The sequence below is a fragment of the Gorilla gorilla genome, chromosome 12, assembly GCF_029281585.2.
Source record: "Gorilla gorilla gorilla isolate KB3781 chromosome 12, NHGRI_mGorGor1-v2.1_pri, whole genome shotgun sequence".
Classification (NCBI taxonomy): Eukaryota; Metazoa; Chordata; class Mammalia; order Primates; family Hominidae; genus Gorilla; species Gorilla gorilla.
Genome location: NC_073236.2, coordinates 92,327,702 through 92,344,392, shown reverse-complemented (window position 1 = coordinate 92,344,392; position 16,691 = coordinate 92,327,702). Strand labels below are relative to the sequence as shown.

The 16,691-nt window shown below is 51.8% G+C and overlaps 1 protein-coding gene across 4 annotated transcripts in view; it reads left to right on the top strand.

Annotated features, from left to right (window-relative positions):
• Positions 1 to 15,512: 15,512 nt before the first annotated feature.
• MSH2 (mutS homolog 2) overlaps positions 15,513 to 16,691 on the top strand; it is a 107,317-nt gene continuing 106,138 nt past the window's right edge. Inside the window, exon 1 of one of the 4 annotated variants that reach the window (XM_004029201.5) lies at positions 15,513 to 16,137. In XM_004029201.5, coding sequence (XP_004029250.1) covers positions 15,927 to 16,137 — 211 coding nt within the window. In that variant the 5' untranslated portion in view covers positions 15,513 to 15,926. The remainder of the gene's footprint in view (positions 16,138 to 16,691) is intronic. The other 3 variants (XM_055377842.2, XM_055377843.2, XM_055377841.2) reach the window with 3 other exon arrangements.

The window sequence follows — 16,691 nt, the reverse complement described above, 5'->3', positions numbered from 1 at the left end:
ATTTGGGAAGAATTATCTGCATGTTTTGTAAGAGCCAGGTCTCTACCTCCCTCTTTAGAAGTTTAAGGGCAGAGATCCTCTCATGGCTCTCAGCATCCAGGGCACAGGCACACCCACATAGGACTTGGAATCTTGTGATGGAAAGAAGTAAGAACAGTTGAGAAAACACACATGGGCAGTGGTGGCATGTGACCAATGGCAGTTATAGGCATGTTGCAGTGGTGGCATCCCAGCCCTTGGTCATCTCTGCCCTACACGACCCTGTGGCCATCCAGCTGTGGTTGCTCTGCTTGGCCTCCCTTGGCTGCTGATTCCTCTCCCCTCCCATTGCCAATACCCTGCTCCAGAGCTTTATCACATGCCTGGATTAATTTAATTTCTGACTTTCCCAATACCAAATTCTCCCCACTCTCAATCCTTTCCCAACATCATTCCCAGAATAACTAAAATCTAGTCACAATCTACCTTATTTCTCACTGTACCTCCAATACATCAAATTTTCCTGCATTTAAGATTTCCCTTCCCATTCCTCAAATGTTCCTTCCTTCCTTCCTTCCTTCCTTCCTCCCTCCCTCCCTCTCTCCCTCCCTCCCTTTCTTCCCTTCTTTTTTTCTTCTTTTTTCCCCTGGACAGGTCTTGCTCTCTTGCCCAGTCTGGAGTGCAGTGGCACAAACACAGCTCACTGCAACCTCTACCTCCAGGGCTGAAGTGATCCTCCCGCCTCAGCCTTCTGAGTATATATAGGATCACAGGTGTGCACCACCACGCCTGGCTAATTTTTTAAATTATTATTATTTTTTTTTGAGTCAGAGCCTTGCTCTGTAGCCCAGGCTGGAGTGCAGTGGTGCAATCTTGGCTCACTGCAACCTCTGCCTTCTGGGTTCAAGTGATTCTTGAGCCTCAGCCCCCTGAGTAGCTGGGATTACAGGCGCCCGCCACCACACCCAGCTAATTTGTTGTATTTTTAGTAGAGATAGGGTTTCACCATGTTGGCCAGGCTGAAATAATGTTATAATTTTTTTGTAGAGACAGGGTCTCACTGTGTCGCCCAGGAGTCTCGAACTCCTGGACACAAACCATCCTCCTACCTTGGAGGATGCAATACCGAAGTGTTAGGATTACAGGCGTGAGCCACTGTGCCTGGCCCCTCTGTCCTTTTATACCTTGACTTGGGTTCTATCCTGCCTTTGCTTATGTTCTTTCTTAGGCTTGGGAAACCCTCTGCTTAGTCAAGGCCTAGCAGAAGATCTTCTTTTACAAATCCTTTCACCACTTTAACCTCATCTTTTTCTACTATCAACACTCACAGCACTTTTGGTAGATATACTTTCCCAATTCTTTCCTATCATCCTAAGACATGTTCCCCCTCCCTCATTAAAAATTCCCACTGAAGGCTGGGTGCTATGGCTCACGCCTGTAGTCCCAGCACTTTGTAGGCCGAGGCCAGCGGATCACCTGAGGTCGGGAGTTTGAGACCAGCCTGACCAACATGGAGAAACCCCGTCTCTACTAAAAATACAAAAAATTAGCTGGGCATGGTGGTGCATGCCTGTAATCCCAGCTACTCAGGAGGCAGAGGCAGAGGCAGGAGAATTGCTTGAACCTGGGAGGTGGAAGTTGTGATGAGCCAAGATCACGCCATCACACTCCAGCCTGTGCGACAGAGCAAGACTCCGTCTCAAAGAAGAAAAATTCCCACTGAAGGCAGGGTGTGGCAGCTCAAGTCTGTAATCCTAGCACTTTGGGAGGCTGAGGTGAGAGGACTGCTTGAGGCCAGGAGTTCAAGACCACCTGAGCAACATGACAAGATGCACAATCTCTAAAAAAATAAAAATAAAAATTCCCACTGATCTTAACCTTCTAACAAGCTACCATTCCCATCTCTCTTTTTCCTTCTTATCAAACTTTATTTTTTATTTATTTTTGAAATGGGGTCTCAGCCTGTCGCCCAGGCTGGAGTGCAGTGGTGCAATCTTGGCTCATGGCAACCTCCTGAGATGGGATAATTCCCTTGACCTTGACCCCCTTCGTGGGCAGGAACTGGAGTGGCTCCTTTCAGCCCACTGCTGGCCACTTTTTGGAAGAGGAAATGTGTGAGCAAGCAGTGTGGGAAACAGAGTGAACGAACGCTGGAACTGGTTGGTCGGTCCTCTCTGGCGGGAGCAGGCTCTGTACAGCCCTGGCAGCAGCGTCCAAGCCCCTGCCCTCTTGGCACCCGGGTTCTTGTCTGGCGTCCAGGAAGAATCAGGACAAATGAATGGATTGAAGGGGTAGTGTATGTGGAGGATTTTACTGGGTGATGGAAATGGCCCTCAGTGGGATGGCAGCTGGAATGAGGATGGTGCAGGAGGTACCCTCCGAAGTTAGCTGCGTCTGCAGTCTCTGACACTTAGTAGCTTCTCTGCTCGCTGCTCAGGCGCTTATGTTGCTCTGCCAGCTGAAGTCATTATGGGCACAGGATAGGGGCGTGGCAGGCCAAAAAGGTAACATTTGGGCAGAAAAATGGGGTCAGCTGTTTTCACTTAGGGCCATGGTTCCAGGCCTTAGGGGTGGGGTTTGGCCAGTAGCCCAGCCATTCTATATCACTCTGCCTCCCAGGCTTAAGCCACCCTCCTAACTCAGCCTCCCAAGTAACTGGGACTACAGGAACCCACCACCAAGTCTGGCCATTTTTTTTGTATTTTAGTAGGGATGGGGTTTTGCCATGTTGGCCAGGCTGGTCTTGAACTTCTGACCTCAGGTGATCCACCCACCTCGGCCTCCCAAAGAGCTGGGATTACAGGCATGAGCCACTATGCCCGGCCCCTTTCTTATCAAACTTTAAAAGGGAACTAGCCCATTCTGCTTTCAGAATGAACTGTTCAACCTATATAGAGTTTCCGTTCCCCACGTCAACCAACCAAAGAGCTTTCTCAAAAAAAGACTTAATGGCTGGGCGCAGTGGCTCATGCCTGTAATCCCAGAACTTTGGGAGGCCGAGGTGGGTGGATCACCTGAGGTTGGGAGTTCGAGACTAGCCTGACCAACATGGAGAAACCCCGTCTCTACTAAAAATACAAAATTAGCAGGACGTGATGGCACATGCCTGTAATCTCAGCTACTCAGGAGGCTGAGGCAGAAGAATTGCTTGAACCCAGAAGGCAGAGGTTGCAGTGAGCTGAGATTGCCCATTGCACTCCAGCCTGGGCAACAAGAGCGAAACTATATCTCAAAAAAAAAAAAAAGAAAAAAAATTCAGATCCTTTGTCTATTTTTACTTTTTATTTTATTTATTTAGAGACAGGGTCTCGCTCTGTCCACGCTGGAGTGCAGTGGCGCGATCTTGGCTCATTGCATTCTCCTCCTCCTGGGTTCAAGCCATTCTCCTGCCTCAGTCTCCCAAGTAGCTGGGATTACAGGCACCCACCACCACAGCTGGTTAATTTTTTGTGTTTTTTTTTTAGTAGAGGGTGGGGTTTTTACCATGCTGGTCAGGCTGGTCTCAAATGCCTGACCTCCAGTGATCCGCCCGCCTCAGACTCCCAAAGTGCTGGGATTACACGGGTGAGCCACCATGCCCAGCCGCTTTGTCCATTTTTAAATTGAGTTCTTTATCTTCGTATTATTAAGATGTAAGATGTATATGTTCTGGATACACAAGTCTATTATCAAGTATAAGTTTTGAAAATAATTTCTTGGCTGGATGCAGTGGCTCACGCTTGTAATCCCAACACTTTGGGAGGCCAAGGCAGGTGGATCACTTGAGGTCAGGGGTTTGAGACCAGCCTGGCCAACATGGTGAAACCCCGTCTCTCCTAAAATACAAAAATTAGCTGGGCGTGGTGGTACACGCCTGTAATCCTAACTACTCAGGAGGCTGAGGTGGGAGAATCGCTGGAACCCGGAAGGCAGAGGTTGCAGTGAGCCGAGATTGTGCTGCTGCACTCCAGCCTACATAACAGAGCAAGACTCAGTCTCAAAAACAAAACAAAACAAAATTTCTCCGATAAATAAATAAATAAGTAAATAAATCAGTTTCAACACCAGCTGGTGCGGGGGGAGGGCAGAATGAATGGAAATGATTTCTCCAAGAAAATACAGAGAACATAAAAAGATACTCAACATTACTAGTCATTCGGGAAATGCAAATCAAAACACAGTAAGATACCATTTTCCACACACTAGGATAGCAATAATCAAGAACACAATATAATAACAAGCATTGGTGAAACTTTGGAGAAGTTGGAACCCTCATACATTGCTGATGAGAAAGTAAAATGTTGTAATTGTTTTAGAAAATATTTTGGCAGTTACTCAAAATGTTAAACATAATCATATGGGTTGTAGTTTAACATAAGTATTACAGTTAAACATATGTTAAAAGGCTGGGCCTGGTGGCTCACGCCTGTAATCCCAGCACTTTGGGTAGCTGAGGCAGGCGGATCACCTGAGGTCGGGAAGTTCCAGACCAGCCTGACCAACATGGAGAAACTCCATTCTACTAAAAATACAAAATTAGCTGGGCGTGGTGGCACATGCCTGTAATCCCAGCTACTCGGAAGGCTGAGGCAGGAGAATCGCTTGAACCCGGGAGGTGGAAGTTGCGGTGAGCCGAGATCTCGCCATTGCACTCCAGCCTGGGCAACAAGAGTGAAACTCCGTCTAAAAAAAAAAAAAAAGTTAAAACTATGAGCCAGCAATTCCACTTCAAGTTATACATCTAAGGGCAATAAAAACATGTCCACATACAAACTTGTACACAAATGTTCACAGCAGCATTATTCATAATGGCCAAAGAGTGGAAATAACCCAAATGCCTACCAACTGATGAAGAGATAAATAAAATATAATATAGCCATGCAGTGAAATATTTAGTAATAAAAAAATGTGAAGTACTGATACATGCTACAACATGGATGAATGTTAAAAATATGCTAAATGAAAAAAGCCAGTCAATAAAGGCCCTATATTGTATGATTCCATTTATATGAAATGTCCAGAAGAGGCAAATCTATAGAGACAGAAAGTAGATTAGTGGTTGTCAAGGGCTGGGGAGGAGGATATGAAGAGTGACTGCTAATGAGTATGAGGTTTCTTTCTGGAGTGACAAACTTCTAAAATTAGATTGCAGTGATGATCATGCAACCCTATTAATATATTAAAAGCTATTGAATTGTACACTTTAAGTGGGTAGATTGTATGGTATGTGAATTATATCTCCATAAAGCTGGGTTTTGTTTTTTGTTTTTTTGTTTTTGTTTTTGAGACAGAGTCTTGCGCTGTCACCCAGGCTGGAGTTCAGTGGCGCAATCCTGGCTCACTGCAACCTCCGCCTCCTGGGTTCAAGCAATTCTCCTGCCTCAGCCTCCTGAGTAGCTGGGACTACAGGTGAGCACCACCACGCCTGGCTAATTTTTGTATTTTTAGCAGAGATAGGGTTTCACCATGTTGGCCAGCTGGTTTTGAACTTCTGGCTAACATGGTGAAACCCCATTTCTACTAAAAATACAAAAAATTAGCTGGATGTGGTGGCACCCTCCTGTAATCCCAGCTACTCGGGAGGCTGAGGCAGGAGAATAGCTTGAACCTGGGAGGTGGAGGTTGTAGTGAGCCAAGATTGCACCATTGCACTCCAGCTTGGGCAACAAGAGCAAAACTCTTGTCTAAAAAAAAAAAAACCCACACACACACACAAGATTATTTAGGCCAAGTGGGGTTGCGCATGCCTGATGCCTGTAATCCCAGCACTTTGGGAGGCTGAGGCGGGCAGATCACCTGAGGTCAGGATTTCAAGACCAGCCTGGCCAACATGGCAAAACCCCATCTCTACTAAAAAAATACAAAAATAAGCCAGGCATGGTGGTGCAAGCCTGTAGTCCCAGCTACTTGGGAGGCTGAGGCAGGAGAATAGCTTGAACCTGGGAGGCGGAGGTTGCAGTGGACTGAGATTGAGCCACTGCACTCCAGCCTGGGTGACAGAGTGAGATTCCGTCTCAAAAAAAACAAAACAAAACAAAAAAACCCAGCCATGTTGGGGTGATAATTTTACTGGGTTCTATCAATCATGCTATGTCTTCCAGTTATATTTTTGCAAAATTCCTCTTAGTTATTTTCAGAAATTCAGATTCCCATGTGGGAGTGGAAAGTATATAAAATATCTGTAAGACAACTGAGACATGAATAATACAGGGTTGTTGTGGGAGAATAGAAAACTCCAGGCAGGAGGCCGGGCATGGTAGCTCACACCTGTAATCCTGGCTCTTTGGAAGCTGAGGCAGGCAGATCACCTGAGGTCAGGAGTTCGAGATCAGCCTGGCCAACAGGGTGAAACCCTGTCTCTACTGAAAATACAAAGATCAGTCGGGCGTGGTGGTGCACACCTATAATCCCAGCTACTAGGGAGGCTGAGGCAGGAGAATTGCTTGAAACCTGGAGGCGTAGGTTGCAGTGAGCTGAGATTGCACTCCTGCACTCCAGCCTGGGCAACAGGGCGAGACTCTGTCTCAAAAACAAAAAAGAAAAAAGAAAATTCCAGACAGGCATTTCATATGACTAGTAAAAAGGAAACTGTTGAAATAGCTGCATAAGCTAGAGGCTGATTAGACCCTGAGAACCAGGATGTGGGCCAAGCTGGCTAGGTCCCACTGGATGTAACATGACACTGGATTTGACCTAGGTTTCACCTGGAACCTCATTGTTCGCTCATTAACATACTCAGTCACACCCCCTCGGCACCACGACAGTTCTGAGAACACCTGTATTTGGTGTAAAAATGGGTGGCACCACAGTTCAAGAAATCTTCACCTTTTTCCAGAAATCTTCATGAATATTCCACTCCTAGGTAAAAAAAAAAAAAAAAAAAAAAAAAAAACGAAAAAAAAACCCATAAACAAAGAGGCCAAATGCAGTGGTTCATGTCTATAATCCCAGTACTTTGGGAGGCCAAGGTAGGTGGATCGCTTGATCCCTGGCGATCGAGGCTGCATTGAGCCGTGATCGCTCCACTGCAATCCAGCCTAGGCAACAGAAAGATACCCTGTCTCAAAACAAACAAACAAACAAAACAGAAAAACAAAAACCCATAAGGATAGAAACCTCAAACCCCATAGCATGACATTCTTGAGTATGCTCACACTCCCCTTTCTTGAGTGCGTACTTCTCGATTTGCAATAAATCTCTGTACTTTCACTATTTTCCAATTCGTCCCTGAATTCCTTCTCATTTGGTGTCAAGAGCCTGGACACTGGCTGGGGTCAAAGTCCCACTGGAATCGTGGGACCTCCCCTAGTCCCCCGGTATCACAACTGTTTGATATACTTTTTTTTAAAAATATTTATTTATTGGCCAGGCGCGGTGGCTCATGCCTGTAATCCCAGCTCCTTGGGAGGCCGAGGTGGGTGGATCACCTGAGGTCAGGCATTTGATACCAGCCTGGCCAACATGGTGAAACCCCGTCTCTACTGAAAATACAAAAATTAGCCAGGTGTGGTGGCGGGCACCTGTAATCCCAGCTACTCGGGAGGCTGAGGCTGGAGAATCGCTTGAACCCAGGAGGTGGAGATTGCAGTGACTGGAGATCACGCCATTCCACTCCAGCCTGAGTGATAGAAGTGAAACTCTGCCTCGAAAAAAAAAAGACCGGTGTGGTGGTGCATGCCTCTAATCCCAGGTACTCGGGAGGCTGAGGCAGGAGAATTGCTTAAACCCCAGGGGCAGAGGTTGCAGTGAGCCGAGATCACACCATTGCACTCCAGCCTGGACAACAACAGCAAAACTCTGTCTCAAAAAAAATAAAAAAGAAAAAATTATTTATTTATTTTTGAGATGGAGTCTCACTCTGTTCTCAGCTCACTGCAACCTCTGCCTCCTGGGTTCAAGTGATTCTCCTGCCTCAGCCTCCCAAGTAGTTGGGATTACAGGCATGCACCACCACACCAACTAATTTTTTTTTTGAGACCGAGTCTCACTCTGTTGTCCAGGCTGGCGTGCAGTGGAGCAATCTCGGCTCACTGCAACCTCTGCCACCTGGGTTTAAAGCGATTCTCCTGCCTCAGCCTCCCCAGTAGCTGGGATTACAGGCGCCTGCCACTGCATCTGGATAATTTTTGTATTTTTAGTAGAGATAGGGTTTCACCATCTTGGCCAGACTGGTCTTGAACTCCTAACCTCGTGGTCCACCCACCTCAGCCTCCCAAAGTGCTGGGATTACAGGCCTGAGCCACCGCACCCAGCCTAATTTTTGTAATTTCCTTAGAAATGAGGTTTCACCATGTTGGCCAGGCTGGTCTTGAACTCATGACCTCAAATTATCCACCTGCCTTGGCCTCCTAAAGTGCTTGGATTACAGGGATGAGCCACTGTGCCCGGCCCTGGCCTGATCTACTTTGAATAAGAATTTATCAGCCAGGCTCAGTGGCTCACTCCTGTAATCCCACTTTGGAAGGGCCTGGGCAGGTGGATTGCTTGAGCCCAGGAGTTCCAGACCAGTCTTAACATGGTGAAACCCTGTCTCTTCTAAAAATATAAAAATTAGTGGGGCGTGGTGGCCTGCACCTGTAGTTGCAACTACTTGGGAAGCTGAGGTGAAAGAGTCACCTGAGCCTGGGGAAGTGGAGGCTTCAGTGAGCTCTGATCATACCACTGCAATCCAGCCTGGGCGACAGTTAGACCCTGTCTCAAAAAAATAAAAAAATAAATTAAAAAAAATTTATCATGAACAGTTAATACATGCACATGGTTGGAAACAAAGGATACTGTTAAAACAGTTTCAGCTGGGCACAGTGGCTCACACCTGTAATCCCAGCACTTTGGGAGGCCGAGTTGGGTGGATCATGAGGTCAGGAGATCGAGACCATCCTGGCTAACATGGTGAAACCCCATCTCTACTAAAAATACAGAAAAATTAGCCGGGAGTGGTGGCAGGCGCCTGGGAAGGCTGAGGCAGTAGAATGGAGTGAACCCAGGAGGCGGAGCTTGCAGTGAGCCGAGATCACACCACTGGACTCCAGCCTGGGCGACCGAGCGAGACTCCGTCTCAAAAAACAAACAAACAAACAAAAAAAGTTTCTTAGACAAATTGATTACAAGTGCATATCAAATTTTAATTTCAAGCTTATTTCCTTTCCAAGCAGGCTAAATATTCCTCTTAGACATTTTGTAAAAAAGAAGCATATTAGAATCATCAGTATTAGCCTGGAGAAAGCAAACAATGTCTGGAATCATTAGCTATCTTCTAAGTCTAGTTAAAGGTAACTGTCTTGTGCCAAGGCTGACAGTGGGCTAAATGAACTGTTTTTTTTTGAGACAGGATCTTGCTCTGCTGCCCAAGCTGGAGTGCAGTGGTGCTATCATAGCTCAATGCAGCCTTAAACACCTGGACTTAAGGAATTTTTCCACCTCGGCCTCCCAAGGATTACAGGTACATGCCTGGCTGGTTTTTTAAACTTTTTTTTTTTTTTTTTTTTTTTTGAGACAGAATCTTGCTCTGTTGCCCCCACTGGAGTGAAGTAGTGTGATCTTGGCTCACTGCAACCCCCACCTCCCGGGCTCAAGCTATCCTCCTGCCTGAGCCTCCCAAGCAAATAGAACTACAGGCATGTGCCACCAAGCCTGACTAATTTTTGCATTTTTAGTAGAGACAAGGTTTCACCATGCTGCTCAGGCTGGTCTTGAACTCCTGAGCTTAAGCGATCCTCCCACCTCAGCCTACCAAAGTGCTGGTATTACAGGCATGAGTCGCTGTGCCTGCCTTACAGTTTTTTGTAGAGATGAGATCTTGCTATGTTGCCAGGCTGGTCTCCAACTCCTGGGCTCAAGTGCTCCTCTGGCTTCAAGTCTTCTAAAATGTTGGGACTACAGGCATGAGGCACCATGCCTGGCCAACTCATTAAAGTGTATCAGAAATGGTAGTAGCTTCTCTAAAGGGATAGCACATGACATCAGACTATAATACTCAGGTTTGAGGCTGGGTGTGGTGGCTCACACCTGTAATCCCAGCACTTTGGGAGGCCGAGATGGGCAGATCACTTGAGATCAGGAGTTCCAGACCAGCCTGGCCAATGTTATGAAACCCATCTCTACAAAAATTACAAAAATTAGCCAGGTGTGATGGTGTGCACTTGTAGTCCCAGCTATTTGGGAGGCTGAGGCAGGAGAATCACTTGAAACCAGGGAGGGTGGAGGTTGCAGTCAGCCGAGATTGTGCCACTGTACTCCAGCCTGGGAGACAGAGCGAGACTCTGAAAAAAATAAAAATATAAATATAAAATAAATAAAACTCAGGTCAGAAACACATCTTTCTCAGTATACAGTCTTGCTGCAGATTCTGTAAGCACACAGACGGTTAAGCATACAGAATCTGGAAGAAGACTAGATTCTAGTTTTTTTTTTTTTTATTTTTTATTGATCATTCTTGGGTGTTTCTCGGAGAGGGGGATTTGGCAGGGTTACAGGACAATAGGGGAGGGAAGGTCAGCAGATAAACAAGTGAACAAAGTTCTCTGGTTTTACTAGGCAGAGGACCCTGCGGCCCTCCGCAGTGTCTGTGTCCCTGGGTACCTGAGATTAGGGAGTGGTGATGGCTCTTAACGAGCATGCTGCCTTCAAGCATCTGTTTAACAAAGCACATCTTGCACCGCCCTTAATCCATTCAACCCTGAGTGGATACAGCACATGTTTCAGAGAGCACAGGGTTGGGGGTAGGGTCACAGATCAACAGGATCCCAAGGCAGAAGAATTTTTTCTTAGTACAGAGAAAAGTCTCCCATGTCTACCTCCCTCCACACAGACGCGGCAACCATCCGACCTCTCAATCCTTTCCCCACCTTTCCCCCTCTTCCACTCCACAAAACCGCCATTGTCATCATGGCCCGCTCTCAATGAGCTGCTGGGCACACCTCCCAGACGGGGCGGTGGCCGGGCAGAGGGGCTCCCCACCTCCCAGCAGGGGCGGCCGGGCAGAGGCGCCCCCCACCTCCCGGACGGGGCGGCTGGCCGGGCAGGGGGCTGACCCCCCCCACCTCCCTCCTGGACGGGGCGGCTGGCCGGGCAGAGGGGCTCCTCACTTCCCAGTAGGGGCGGCCGGGCAGAGGCGCCCCTCACCTCCCAGATGGTGCGGCTGGCCAGGCGAGGGGCTGACCCCCCCACCTCCCTCCCGGACGGGGCGGCTGGCCGGGCGGGGGGCTGACCCCCCCCACCTCCCTCCCGGACGGGGCGGCTGGCCGGGCGGGGGGCTGACCCCCCACCTCCCTCCCGGACAGGGCGGCTGGCTGGGCTGTGGGCTGACCCCCCCACCTCCCTCCCGGACGGGGCGGCTGGCCGGGCTGAGGGGCTCCTCACTTCCCAGTAGGGGCGGCCAGGCAGAGGCGCCCCTCACCTCCCGGACGGGGCGGCTGGCCAGGTGGGGGGCTAACCCCCCCACCTCCCTCCCGGATGGGGCGGCTGGCCGGGCGGGGGGCTAACCCCCCCACCTCCCTCCCGGACGGGGCGGCTGGCCGGGTGGGGGGCCGACCCCCCCACCTCCTTCCCGGACGGGGCGGCTGGCCGGGCGGGGGGGCTCCTCACTTCCCAGTAGGGGCGGCCAGGCAGAGGCGCCCCTCACCTCCCGGACGGGGCGGCTGGCCAGGTGGAGGGCTAACCCCCCCACCTCCCTCCCGGACGGGGTGGCTGGCCGGGCGGGGGGCTGACCTCCCCACCTCCCTCCCGGACGGGGCGGCTGGGCGGGCAGAGGGGCTCCTCACTTCCCAGTAGGGGCGGCCGGGCACAGGCGCCCCTCACCTCCCGGACCGGGCGGCCGGCCAGGCGGGGGGCCAACCCCCCACCTCCCTCCCGGACGGGGCGGCTGGCTGGGCTGGGGGCTGACCCCCCCACCTCCCTCCCGGACGGAGTGGCTGGCCGGGCAGAGGGGCTCCTCACTTCCCAGTAGGGGCGGCCGGGCAGAGGCGCCCCTCACCTCCCGGACAGGGCGGCTGGCCGGGCGGGGGGCTGACCCTCCCACCTCCCTCCCGGACGAGGTGGCTGCCGGGCGGAGACGCTCCTCACTTCCCAGATGGGGTGGCTGCTGGGCGGAGGGGCTCCTCACTTCTCGGACGGGGCGGCTGCCGGGCGGAGGGGCTCCTCACTTCTCAGACGGGGCGGTTGCCAGGCAGAGGGTCTCCTCACTTCTCAGACGGGGCGGCCGGGCAGAGACGCTCCTCACATCCCGGACGGGGCGGCAGGGCAGAGGTGCTCCCCACATCTCAGACGATGGGCGGCCGGGCAGAGACGCTCCTCACTTCCCAGATGTGATGGCGGCCGGGAAGAGGCACTCCTCGCTTCCTAGATGGGATGGCGGCTGGGCAGAGACGCTCCTCACTTTCCAGACTGGGCAGCCAGGCAGAGGGGCTCCTCACATCCCAGACGATGGGCGGCCAGGCGGAGACGCTCCTCACTTCCCAGACGGGGCGGCGACCGGGCAGAGGCTGCAATCTCGGCACTTTGGGAGGCCAAGGCAGGCGGCTGGGAGGTGGAGGTTATAGCAAGCCGAGATCACGCCACTGCACTCCAGCCTGGGCACCACTGAGCACCGAGTGAACGAGACTCCGTCCGCAATCCCGGCACCTCGGGAGGCCGAGGCTGGCCGATCACTCGCGGTTAGGAGCTGGAGACCAGCCCGGCCAACACAGCGAAACCCCGTCTCCACCAAAAAAATACGAAAACCAGTCAGGCGTGGCGGCACGCGCCTGCAATCGCAGGCACTCGGCAGGCTGAGGCAGGAGAATCAGGCAGGGAGGTTGCAGTGAGCTGAGATGGCAGCAGCAGCTTCGGCTCGGCATCACAGGGAGACCGTGGAAAGAGCGGGAGAGGGAGACCGTGGGGAGAGGGAGAGGGAGAGGGAGAGGGAGAGGGAGAGGGAGAGGGAGAGGGAGAGGGAGAGGGAGAGGGAGAGGGAGAGGGAGAGGGAGAGGGAGAGGGAGAGGGAGAGGGAGAGGGAGAGGGAGAGGGAGAGGGAGAGGGAGAGGGAGAGGGAGAGGGAGAGGGAGAGGGAGAGGGAGAGGGAGAGGGAGAGGGAGAGGGAGAGGGAGAGGGAGAGGGAGAGGGAGAGGGAGAGGGAGAGGGAGAGGGAGAGGGAGAGGGAGAGGGAGAGGGAGAGGGAGAGGGAGAGGGAGAGGGAGAGGCTGGATTCTAGATCTATCACTTACTAGCTCTGTGATCTGGCGCAAGGCCAGGCAATTGAATTTTAACCTGTAGGCCCGAGATTTCTTTCTTTTTTTTTTCTATGGAGACGGAGTCTCGCTCTGTCGCCCAGGCTGGAGTGTAATGGTGTGGTCTCGGCTCACTGCAACCTCCGCCTCCCGGATTCAAGCGATTCTCCTGCCTCAGCCTCCTGAGTAGCTGGGATTACAGGTACCTGCCACCATGCCAGGCTAATTTTTGTATTTTTAGTAGAGATGGGATTTCACCATGTTGGCCAGGCTGATCTTGACCCGCTGACCTCGGCCTCCCAAAGTGCTGGGATTACAGGCGTGAGCCACTGTGCCCACCAGAGATTTCTAAATTGAGCTGATTGTCAGGAGCATCCAGGGAGCTTTCAAAAATGATTCCAGGCTGAGGCTGGGCGGGGTGGCTCATGCCTGTAATCTCAGCACTTGGGGAGGCCGAGGTGGGTGGGTCACCAGAGGTTGGGAGTTTGAGACCAGCCTGACCCACTTGGAGAGACCCCATCTCTACTAAAAATACAAACATTAGCTGGGCGTGGTGGTGCATGCCTGTAATCCCAGCTACTTGGGAGGCTGAGGCAGGAGAATTGCTTGAACCCAGGAAGTGGAGGTTGCAGTGAGCTGAGATTGCGCCATTGCACTCCAGCCTGGGCAACAAGAGCGAAACTCCATCTCAAAAAACAAACAAACAAACAAACAAAAAACAAAACCAAAAAAACAAAAAATGATTCCAAGCTGGGCATGGTGGCTCACACCTGTAATCCCAGCACTTTGGGAGGCCGAGGCAGGCAGAACAGGAGGTCAAGAGATCAAGACGAGACCATCCTGGCCAACACAGTGAAACCCCGTCTCTCCTAAAAATACCAAAATTAGCTGGGGGGGGTGGTGCACACCTGTAGTCATAGCTACTTGGGAAGCTGAGGCAGGAGGATCGCCTGAACCCGGGAGGCAGTGAGCCGAGATTGCGCCACTGCACTCCAGTGTGGTGACAGAGCCAGACTTCCTCTCAAAAAAACAAACAAAGGTTCCAAGGCTCTACTCCAGAAATTAAGACCCATTATGTGTGGGCTGGGCACAGGAATATGTTTAAATCCCCCCCAGGGTGATTCTGCTGCTGAATTAGGTTTTAGAACCACTTCCATGGGGAAAGGGTAAACTAAACTGGAGAATGCAAAAACCTTTTTTTTTTTTTTGAGACAGAGTCTCACCCTGTTGCCCAGGCTGGAGTGCAATGGCGCGATCTCGGCTCACTGCAACCTCCACCTCCCGGGTTCAAGGGATTCTCCTGCCTCAGCCTCCCAAGTAGCTGGGATTACAGGCGCCCACCACTACACCCGGCTAATTTTTTGTGTGTTTTTAGTAGAGACGGAGGTTCACCATGTTAATCAGGCTGGTCTCAAACTCCGGACCTCAGGTGATCCACCCGCGTTGGCCTCCCAATACGCTGGGATTACAGGCGTGAGCCACTGCGCGTGGCTGTTTGCTAACATTTTAAAATTTCAACCTTCCTCTTCCTTAACTGGTCTTCCCCTACCCGCCCTCAAGACGGGGTCTCTCGCTCTGTCGCCCCAACTGCGGTGCAGTGGCGTGAACATAGCTGACGGCAGAAGACCTCCTGGGCTCAAACGATCCTCCTGGCTCGTGCTCCCAAAGTACTGGGATTATGGCGTGTGACACCACGCCTGGCGTCAAACGTTTGTCTTTTTATTTATTTTATTTTGTGTTTTTTGAGACAGGGTCTTCACTCTGTCGCCCACGCTGGAGTGCAGTGGCACAATTTACGCCTCACCGCAGCCTCGACCTCCCGGGCTCAGGTGATCCTTTCGCCTCAGCCCTGCTAATATCTGGGATCACAGACGTGGGTTTTACCATGTTGCCCAGGGTGGTGTCAATCTCCTGGGCTCAAGTGATCCGCCCACCTCGGCCTCCCAAATTGCTGGGATTACAGGCGTGAGCTGCCGCGCCCTGCCACAAACGCTTATCTTCTAACGTACCATTTCATTTACTTGCTATATTCATTATCTGAATCTTCTCATATTGGAATGTAAGCAGAATAAAGGCAGTGATTTTTCTTTTTACTGGCGATCCTCAGAGCCAAGAATAGTCTGGGACATAGGCCATATAAATGTTTTCGAATGAGTGAATCATCAACGAGTGGATGAAACGATAATGTGGCTAACAGGCAGCAGTAAGGAGGCTGTGTAGAATAAACCCGTAATCCCGATGTTGGCAGTTTGTTTAAAAAGAAAAAGGGAGGCAGTCGGAGAGGGGCACACGTTTTAACAAAATACTGGGAGGAGGAGGAAGGTTAGTTTTTTTTTTGTTTTCAAGTTTCCTTCTGATGTTACTCCCATGCTTCCGGGCACATTACGAGCTCAGTACCTGCCGGAAATCTCCCACCTGGTGGCAACCTACCCTTGCATACACCCACCCAGGGGCTCCAAGCCTTGCAGCTGAGTAAACAGAGAACTCAGCTCTACTAAGGATGCGCGTCTGTGGGTTTGCGCGCGACCTAGGCGCAGGCATGCGCAGTAGCTAAAGTCACCAGCGTGCGCGGGAAGCTGGGCCGCGTCTGCTTATGATTGGTTGCCGCGGCAGACTCCCACCCATCGAAACGCAGCCCTGGAAGCTGATTGGGTGTGGTCGCCGTGGCCGGACGCCGCTCGGGGGACGTGGGAGGGGAGGCGGGAAACAGCTTAGTGGGTGTGGGGTCGCGCAGTTCCTTCAACCAGGAGGTGAGGCGGTTTCGACATGGCGGTGCAGCCGAAGGAGACGCTGCAGTTGGAGAGCGCGGCCGAGGTCGGCTTCGTGCGCTTCTTTCAGGGCATGCCGGAGAAGCCGACCACCACAGTGCGCCTTTTCGACCGGGGCGACTTCTATACGGCGCACGGCGAGGACGCGCTGCTGGCCGCCCGGGAGGTGTTCAAGACCCAGGGGGTGATCAAGTACATGGGGCCGGCAGGTGAGGGCGGGGACGGCGCGTGCTGGGGAGGGACCCGGGGCCTTGTGGCGCGGCTCCTTTCGCGCCTCAGAAAGTGGGCGGTGAGCAGCCTCTCCAGCGCGGAGGCACGGGGGCGGAACGTTGGTGCTTGTGGGGATTCCGCCGTCCCCAGGTTCTGCTTGGCTCCGGAGGGACGCCCCCCTCAGCCCTGAAACCCGTGCCTCTCCAGCCGCCCCGGATCTGAACTTGTGATCACGGAGTGTTTACGTCGTGCCAGGCATTTTAATGCATTGTTCTAGTTCATTTTCCAGCAGTCGCATTCCTCGCCTTGGCCCTACATGTAGCGCTCATTACAAACACGGCCAGAATCTCTTATTAACAAACAGCAGCCAGGAGTGAGATTTAAAATAGACTGGGGGTTTAGGAGACCCTTTTATGACACTCACGTAATTCTGCTCCCACGACGCTCCCATTTATACCGCCGGTCCAGCTAAGGGGCTGGTAATGGAGCGCCGTTGAAGAGGAGTATGATGAAGTGGTCAGGACCAACGGACTCTGGAGCTGGGCTGCTTGGG